This window comes from Betta splendens, chromosome 19 (assembly GCF_900634795.4).
Source record: "Betta splendens chromosome 19, fBetSpl5.4, whole genome shotgun sequence".
In the NCBI taxonomy this organism is placed as follows: domain Eukaryota; kingdom Metazoa; phylum Chordata; class Actinopteri; order Anabantiformes; family Osphronemidae; genus Betta; species Betta splendens.
Genome location: NC_040898.2, coordinates 12,914,561 through 12,924,006, shown reverse-complemented (window position 1 = coordinate 12,924,006; position 9,446 = coordinate 12,914,561). Strand labels below are relative to the sequence as shown.

Here is a 9,446-nt window from a genome sequence, read left to right as displayed (position 1 = left end):
GCAAAGGGCAAACTCCCCCAAGATAAATAATTGAATGCAGTACAGGGAAGAGGCTGCAAAAAAAGTCACAACTTAAATAAATGAATTTGATTAATTTATGAACTGATCACCTGAAAGAAAATAAGTGATTTTGTTGTACTTTGTATTATTTAACTGATAATAATGTTTGTTTATTTTGGCAAGTTGTGGTTGCCATAGTTTTTTATTTCTAAATTTTCGTTCGATTTGTTTTGTAGCCCATGTTTTAGTAATAAGAGAATTATGAGGAGCAGATGAGAATCTGTTTTGTCTCCTTCTCGTCTTTGTGTAGAATGTTGAGCATAGTTCAATAGCAGCGGACATAATATTCCTTTCTACTCCTTTGCCCACGTGTCAACTTGCAAGGACACTCTCTGTGAAGTACACGCACACTATCATCTCTGTAACAATATGTTTTTCTCAACTTCTTCTTCAACGTCTTTATATATTTTCAGCTTCTGCAAAAACGTTTTGTCTTGTGAATTGATGAATATCTTAGCGAATGTATTTTGTTGTACTGTGGGAACTTGTACGAATAGAGCTATTTATGATGTTTCAAAGGAGAAAGGAAAAATGCAGCCTTGAGCTCTTGACCACAGACGCGCTTGACACACACACACACACGCATACACGCACACACATACACACACACACACACACACACACACACACACACACACTGGCTCACTGTGGCTGTATGTTTCTAGCATGAGAGGAGAGGCAGACAGCAGCAGTGACTGTGTGGTGTGGTGTTTGCAGGTGTACAGAGGAGTGTACCTGAGGATGTCCACTGTGCCTTTGTATCTGTGCTGATACATAAATCTAATGCTGATTATTTTGCACCTGTGCTTGTTTAGTAACTGCCTTGACTTCGTTATTTTTTCCCGTGGTTTAGCTGGTCAAGGTCCAGGGGCCTCATGTATTTCATTTTGCCTTTCCGCTACTGTGTTTGTTAGACAGCGAGCGTCGTATTCTGTGGATTTGCCTTTGATGCTGCAAACGGCAAAGGCCTCATCTTTGATCCCACTAGGATCTAACGGCAGTTTTTGTGGATTCATTTGTTTTCTGACATGTAATGAACTGCTTGTTCCTCCTGTAAATGCTTCACGTGTAGATTGAGACGAGGTAACTGATTTGGCACTTCCGAGGGTTGGAGCTGGTCCTTATTTAGCCTGTAAAAATAGCAGGCTTGTGTCTTTATCTCTCCGCTAGCTGGCTGTGGACAAGGACAACACAGCGGCAGATGGCTACAGCCTAACACAAGCCTTTTGTTGAGCACAGACTGTGCAGCAAAAGACGAAAAGAAAGAGAAACTATGAGGAAAACAAGATAGCAGGACTTGGGATGTGCTCATTGAAATAGCAGGTCCTTGTGGCCCTTCTCACCTGAGGACACAGACGCAAGTCTGCAGTTTCAGGGATCTTTCATCTGGCAAACAGCGACTCTGCAGAGACTCATTCGTACTTGAAAGCCCTGCTCGGTGTTTGCAGGCAAAGGGGGTTGCGGCGGTATTTATTGTGCCGTAGCGACTTGGGACCTGTAAGAATAGGTGCTGCTTTTCTTACTTTGATAAGGAAACAGGAGAAATGAAGGAACATATGCAGTTTGTTGAAGCAGATTAAAGTTTTAAGGTCAAAGAGTTTTCACATTTGAAGTGTGCTTATTTGGTTGAGAACATCCAGAACCTGTTCACTTGATAAAATAAAGAAAAATAGGCAACTAAGCTCTCAAATTAGTGTGTTACATTAGGTTTCATTATTTTAATTATCTGATAAATAGATTTATCTTCAAACTCAAAAGATTTGCGACCCTGTTCTTAGAACCATGTACTGTAAGTGGTACACCCTGAGACATTCTTCGTTAAACTGCAGATGTAGATGACATGTGATACAGATGCAGTCTGCAGAAACTAACACAAATCACACCCCAGGCTCACTTGGGTAATATTTTATTTACTCATTAATCTTCAAAACTATTTTTCATAATAAATTTCCACTTTATGTTCATCAAAGAACCGTAACAATAAAAATAAAAGTAAATACTGTAGAAAAATTGTACATATAGAAAATAAACATGGTTAATGAACACCTAGATGTAAAATCCCACCTCCTGCTTCCGATGGCAAGACAACAGAGATAGAAGGGAACGAAAGCCATAGACTCACAGGAACCGGGGAAAGGGCCGAAAGGGGGAAAACACAGTAAACGAGAGGAAAACAAGAGAAGAGAGAAATAGGAGGTTCAAAGGCCAGGAAGGATGAAGAGATAAATTCATTTTGACATTATACTTTGAAATCTCACACACAGTCCTGTTCCAGGTCCGTTTTCAGCCGTGTCCGGTGTGCATGCATCTGACAATTACATTGCTTGGAAGAACTGGAGGGGCTTTGATAAGTCATGGCACTGTTAGTATTCATATATCATGGGGCTACAATTCTTGAGCTGCAACGGGCTCAAACAATGCAAAAGTCCACGGATAAATATATGGTAGCCTACTGGAGACCCATCTGTCTGACCTGCGTCATTAGTGGTGATTAATCAGTCAACCAATAGCATCATGAGAAAAATACAAAGGAGAAAAGACAGAGCCAATGAAACAAAGCAACTCATATCCAATGGCATCATGAATCAGACTTTCCTATCTATTAGCAACACATGGTAACGTTTACTTGTTTTTGAGTATTTTCCTCCGTAGTCTTTTGCTATAAAATGTGGTTGGTTAGAGCAGATATAGTGGGCGTGGCCTATTAGAGATCAGGCTAGAAAACAAGATGTGGCCTGTGGTGGGCGCGCACATCCGAGTGTTGCACCCGAGCGACGTAGCAACCTGCGGCATACCTGCTCCTCCTCCTCCTCCTCTTCCTCACGTCCCCACAAACGTGCCACCTCTGGACTTCGTCCACTCCACAGCTCAGAAACTCAAGCATGCAGCACACTTTGCCATTTAGGACTTGAACCAAGAGTCAATTCAGAGATTAAATCATTGTTGAATCCCACCGAAAGCCGTCTGAATTGCGTATTCGGGAACACTTCAAGCCAAGGTGGTAGGTTTATGATGGTGGTGCACCATGGTGTAACCTCTGGAGTTTCAACGCTGTATAAATCACACGGAGTAAGATAATTCACGTGCAATAAGACCCCCCCTCCCTTCCCCAAAGAGTTTATGCTGCCCAAATGTTCTTCATATTCATCATTATCATTGCCATAACAATTATCATAATGGTCAATTTTCAACCATTGTCTTGTAAAGTCTTCAGTATCAGTTATGAAGATATGGTCTGTCTTTAGCTTTGCAGTACGTGTACGTCTGTTTGTATTTTAGGGATTGTGTGTGTGTGTACATGTGCTGTGTTCATGTGTGCGACACGTGTGTGTGTCTGTAGGTAGCATCTGAAGTCTCAAGTATCTTGTCCAGGAAAAGATGTGTTTTCCGTCAGTCCCACTGCTGATTTACAGAATGAAACATCAGCGCTCCAGTGCCATCCGTTACGCTAGCAGCACCAGCCCCGCTGTCTGTCCATCCCAGTCCTCCCCGTGGACGGCGACACCCTGATTTCCTGTCCTCTTGCTTGGGATTCGACTTGGACTGTTGGCGTGCTGCATTCTTCAGCATCCTCTGTGCTTCCAGTCCCGTCTGCTAGCAGGGAGGAAGGCCAACAAGCCTGGAGGAGACACTTGGTGCTTTTACATCATCTTTGTTCTTGTGCTCGGTCTCGCGCTCAACACACTCTGTCCGCCATGTGCTTTGCTTCAAGTCCTCGACCTCCCGGGGTCCACTTGAAGAGGTCCTACTTTGGCAGGGGAGTGACTGATCTTGTTAACCGGCTGGTGCTGAAATGGTTCTTAACTGGGGGGTTGAACTGGTGCTTTCTAAATCATTTGGAATGACGTTTATGTTCAGAAACCGAGCCTCCGCCAGAGGCTCTGCTCATTGGTAAATACTGTACAGCAAGGGTCCGTGCCCCTGGGTCAGTCTTGATGCTTGTGTGTGTGTGTGTTTGTGCTTGAATGTGTGCAGGTATAATTATTGGAGAGTAAACATTAAGATCAGCATGTCTATGTCAGTGTGCATGTGTATTTTTTTGAGAATATATCTATTTATGTACATATACCGTTATATATAAAGGCGTATGCGTATATGTCTGTGTGCCAGACATGTTGGATTTCAGACATAGTACTCCTTGTCTTTGTTCTTCTTGTTTTTGGAGATTTTGGCGATGCCCAGCGGTTTGTCCTTGGCGCTGCCGTTGGGCTGCGTGGCAGAGTTGCTGATGTAGTTGCGGCTCTCGTCCACGTGGTACGAGCCTTCGTCTCGATTGCGGTACTTGTACATGGCGTAGAGGAGGATGAGGATGCAGAGGGCGGCGGCCGCCACGATGCCCACCACCATGCCGGTGGTGCTGCTGCTCTCACGCACCACCTCAGACGGACCCGACAGCACCTTCACATCTGGCAGGGGGGGGCGGGCTGTGGGAGCAGAGGGAGGGAATGCATATTACATTACAGTTTACTGCATGCATTATTAATTTGAATTATATCTGAAGGTGGTGGGTGGAGAGCTGAAGCAAAAAGATACAATACATCATGGCGATGAGCTGCTTGACATGTATTTTGCATAATGCTACATGCTGGCAGGGAGATGCTGCAGCTTACGGCCAAAGCCGGTTCCATATTATCACATAATGTGTAAACAGATTACATTACAGCGTGTCGAGAGGAGGGCCAGAGCATAGGTGTGCATTATATCAATTTATATTTGACACTTTATGACATGCTCAGATGATAAATGAAACCATATAAAATTATAGCCGGTGAGATCATTTGCATGCGAATCCTTTGTGCTGCATAAGAAAAGGCAAGAAAAGCAAAGTGCAGATGATAAATAATGAATAATAAGGGAAGGTGAGGATAAGGTTTATGAGAAGGAAAAGTAAAATATGTAGAAGAAGACTCGGGATTGGATCGTTAGGAAATGCCTTGAGGCAGAAACCAAAGTGGAAATGAAAAATTCATCATAATGAGCGACAAAGCAGGAGAAAAAAAATCTATCTGAGGTTCGATGGGTGTGAAGGACGCAAAGGAATCAAAACCTCGCCGAGGCAGCGGGATGTGATTTCATGACGGCTTCTCACCTGAACTGGGGTCACAGGGGTCAATGTCTTCGTCGTCGCTGGGACACTCGGCTGAAGCCACCAGCAGGTCGTCGACCGACTGTGAGAAATCAGAGTGTAGGAAGAATTCGGGGCGTGAAGGGACACATGAAACGGACACACATCCACAGCTGCTTTGAAAGGCGCCGCACTCCTTTGTGTTTATTTTCTACACAGCGTCAATACGTCGCCCACCCACTTTCCACTTTGCAAGAAACACCTTTGCCTGTTACAGCCCCCAGCGATGGCAGGCAGCCAGGAGAGTACCAAGCAGCGGAGAATAAATGAGGAGGGAGGAGCGAAGGATGGAGCCCTGTTTGAAACCACGAGCGGAGCCTCGGTTATTAGCCTCCAACCCCCCGACCCTCCTCCTCCATCGCCTCCTCTGGACTTTGTCTTCCACACTGCCCTGCATCCCTCGTTCTCCATCTGATTATTGGCAAGCGGCCATTCACGTTGGCTGATGCGCAGCGTGAAGCTAAAAATACAAAGCGAGCCATTTTATTATTAAATGGATAAATTACTTAAATATATCATTTTAGTATGTCATGAAAATTAACGCCGCTCTATAAGCAGCAAGTCAACAACCCACTTAGTTTCAAACTCTACCCTACAGCAAGTAATATCTGAACAACCGCATCTCTCTCCCTCTCTCGGAAAGGGTGCCTTTTTTTCATCTTATCCCTGCTCCTCCTGTTGCCATGGCAACTCTAAGTTCAGTGTTAAAAATGATGGGGAATAAAAAAAAGGGAGTGTGCACCCTCAGTTGGGACCGGTGCACTGATTTGCCATTCCAGCCAGAGTGTGAGGAAAGGGTACGGAAGAACAAGAGGGAAGGGAGTGAGCCATTGATGGGTTGATAAAAGGAAATGTAGAAGAAGATAACTAGCAGAGAAAAGCAGACTGGGAAGGTGGAGGACTTCAAAGAGCTGCAGTATTTACTTAACTCTGTGATAATACTCTCTGCATATTCATGAACTACTGTTAAACATCCCCTGTCTTGATGCTTTGGTATCAGATATGAGAATATGTGCGTGATAGTGTGTGTGTGTGCGCCTGTGTGTGTGTTTTTCCAAACTGGGCGCTCAGTGCCAGTACTAAATTAAAATTGGATTGTGATGCATTGCAGTAGACGTTAGTAACCCACAGAATAAAGGCGAGGGAAGACAGTGGCAGAGCTGTAAGAGAGAAGAGCTCTGGAGGCAGATTACAACCAGACCGGAACCAGATCTGAACAGAATCAAAGTGCTAAGTGATCAATGATGTTTGAGCTGCAATCTACTGGCAGACATTTATTAAGATGTGACTGTTGTGCTTTTTGTCTTTTTGTCTCCCCTCAGAGATTACATAAGCTTATTTTATTCATCTGAAAAAACGCCCGTGCCTCCTATGGCACGGTCCTGGTTCTGCCATGGCTCAGTTTGGCCTGAAATATATATTAGATTATTGATGCCTGACTCTGTGTCTCTCCTCCACTGCCTTTCCAATCAGTTCTGCCCACTGGGCTGTCAAATGCTGCTAGAGCGAACTTAGCCCCTGGAATGCAGCCAGTCAATAAACCTCTGTGCCTTTGCCAGGATCCAAATAGCATAAGACCCAATCAGCCAGTAGGAAGCACATCGCCGCTGACATCTGTTACCAATCAATGTCAGGACACCATGCTTGATTACTGATCTATAGGCATGCATGTGCCCTCCACAGGTGATTTAAGTTAAAACAAAAGCAGACAACTTAATGTACCGAGGCCCCTCCTCTGATCTGTGACATCACCCTATCAGCTGACCACCCCAGTGACAGGGGAAGGTATCAATTGGACTATTGATCCACTATTCACATGGGGCACAATAAACAGGAGCAAATCAAACAAATCACAGAACTTTTCAGAAGATGGTGAAAAAAAACACCTGCCCCATCAAATGCCCTCCATCTCACCCTTGTGTGCCACCCTAAATGCCCCCAGTCTATCAATAGAGCATGCTGACATAAAAACAGAGAGAGATGCATGATGATGGGAAGAAGTAAAGAGACAACAGGAAGGAAAACGCATGCTGAAAGAGCAAAATCTCTACCTGAGCAGCCGAGCAATGCCACCGACCGTCCATGCCGCCCTGACTGCCTAGTTCACACATAGTAGCTGCACTTTGTCCTCACACACTTTTGCAGAAGGTTCAACAGCTTGTCTGCTACTTTCACAACTGGAAATCACACTCGCTGCACACACGCACAAGCTCTATAAAAGCCAAGCATGCTCCATTGGTCTATATTCTATTTAAACGCATCGACACAGACGCACAGGCACACAACAATCAGCCGAAGTTGGCAGACTGATGAAGAGATCCTGACGAGAGGGGAGAGAAGCTCCACTACTGCAGATGGTGAGATAGACTCATACACCGCCTGCATTAGCAGCCTATCACTGAAGCTCTACTATAGAGAGAGGGAGGGAGGCAGAGAAGAGAAGAGAGGAGAGGAGAGGAGGGGGGGCGTGATGGGTAAATATGGAAAGATATGGAGGGAGCGAGAGCAAAGAAAGAGTGAGCGAGGGAGGAAGTCCAGCACATAGCGAGTGGAATAAAAGAGAGATGGGGACGATACGGAGACTGCAAAGAACACGGTGTGAAAAAACAGATAAGAAGGGAGGAAGCCAATGGGAGATGGATGTTCAGAAGCTTGTGCAAGTGTCTGGGTCAGCTGATTGCTGATAGCCAACTAGGTGCCGCTGTGAGCGTGGCTTTTTTTTTTCCCTCTGTCTGTCCTCCCATGAAACACAGGTACATACGACCACGTACATGAATGCGCACAAACAAGACAGCGAACATCAAACCCGAGCCGGAGCCGTGTGACTCAGAGGAGCCTCTAGCATAAACACTCACAATCTCTGCCTCTCTCTCCTCCTCGCTGGTGCTCTGCCGCCATGCATTATTAATCCAATCCCGTTTTCAACACGAGGGGGGAAGAATTCAATAAGCCGTGGACTTCAGGAGGAGACGCGTAACACATTCACGCTGCACACGGTAGCGATGGTGGAAGTAAACCCAAGGGGCGACTTAGCCGGATCCACTTTAACACACACGAACTTGGGCAAATTGCTTGGACCCGTGGCGCCTCTGGAAGCGTCCCACTGCCCCTCCTCTGATGCAATGTGCTGCAATTCAAGCCCATTGTTCTTAATCCACCTGAGTGTTGTGCGCGTGTGCGCGCGTACCCCGTGTTAGTCTCCACACTGTATGTGTGCACTGGTTAAGGCCAGGTTGGTTGCCAGGCAACACAAGGCAGCCTCAATGGAGAGGCTGTAGATTTTTCTCAAACAAGAGGAGCGCGCGTGCACAAACCTGCAGAGTTGGAGGGCTCGGAAGGGTGGTTCAGCGCACACCGACGAGCGGGCGAGCGAGTGCACACACTGCGGTATGCTGAGCCTATAGCGCCGCTGACCTAGTTCTCATACAGACAGCGGGTCCAGTGCACATCCCAGATTTAGCACTGACAGGTGCATATCATATAGGGGAGAAGAGATTTAAGGCATGCACAGACTGGGAGAGGTGAGCTATGAAAACAAGCCCCGGTGACAACGCTGTCGCTCCACAGTGCTATCCATCCCGCATCTCGTATCCATTATTGATGCCCCAGGCTTCGCTCACAGCTTTCTGCGTTCTATTATTTATGTCTGAAACAGCTGGCGGTTCATGCACAGAGGAGCTATTCTCGATGGGAGTCTGGATGGGAGCGCGGAGGCAAGCAGTGGGTAGAGGGGTTCACTATCTCCATAGCAACTTGTATCACTGTGGTACCGAAAAAAAATCTTTTCAGTGCGGCAGGCTGGCACACGGCTTTATAACACAGAGGAACAACTGCAGTACACACAGACGCCCACAAAGAGCCCGACAACATCTCACTGGAGAAGCGAACAATAGAGCAAAAGAGTCTGTGGTGTTCCTGCTGATAAAGTATCCTCTGACTCCACTGTTGCATCCACTATAAATTTGCCTCAATAACAGTTTCTATTGTACATTTGCATCAGTTTACTAGATGGATATTATGGAAAACCTATTACAGCCTCCATTAACACAAACATTTGTCCTCCTATAATTTAGTGGGTAGGAACCACTTAGTGGAAAATTGGCCATCCATTCATGTTAATGCGTTGTAACCGGGAAAAAAATTGATGAAACGCTTCGGGCTGTGCTGTTTATTTTTTTCTGACGGTATCAGTGGAGACTGAGAGGGAGAGGGAGTGAAACAACACGAGGATGAGAGGTGTGACAGGCAACAAAGGTCCCAA

General features: G+C 45.7%; 1 protein-coding gene and 1 long non-coding RNA gene across 21 annotated transcripts in view; one reads left to right on the top strand and one right to left on the bottom strand.

The window, feature by feature from the left end:
- The window catches only part of LOC114845460 (uncharacterized), a 47,390-nt gene that overhangs the window by 8,775 nt on the left and 29,169 nt on the right, over positions 1 to 9,446 (top strand). The window lies entirely within an intron of this gene.
- Positions 1,951 to 9,446, bottom strand: part of nrxn1a (neurexin 1a) — a 57,457-nt gene continuing 49,961 nt past the window's right edge. For all 19 annotated transcript variants that reach the window (XM_055504610.1, XM_055504616.1, XM_029133484.3 and 16 more), the window contains 2 exons: positions 5,150 to 5,228; positions 1,951 to 4,484 (listed from right to left, as the gene is read on the bottom strand). In XM_055504610.1, coding sequence (XP_055360585.1) covers positions 4,183 to 4,484; positions 5,150 to 5,228 — 381 coding nt within the window. In that variant the 3' untranslated portion in view covers positions 1,951 to 4,182. The remainder of the gene's footprint in view (positions 4,485 to 5,149; positions 5,229 to 9,446) is intronic.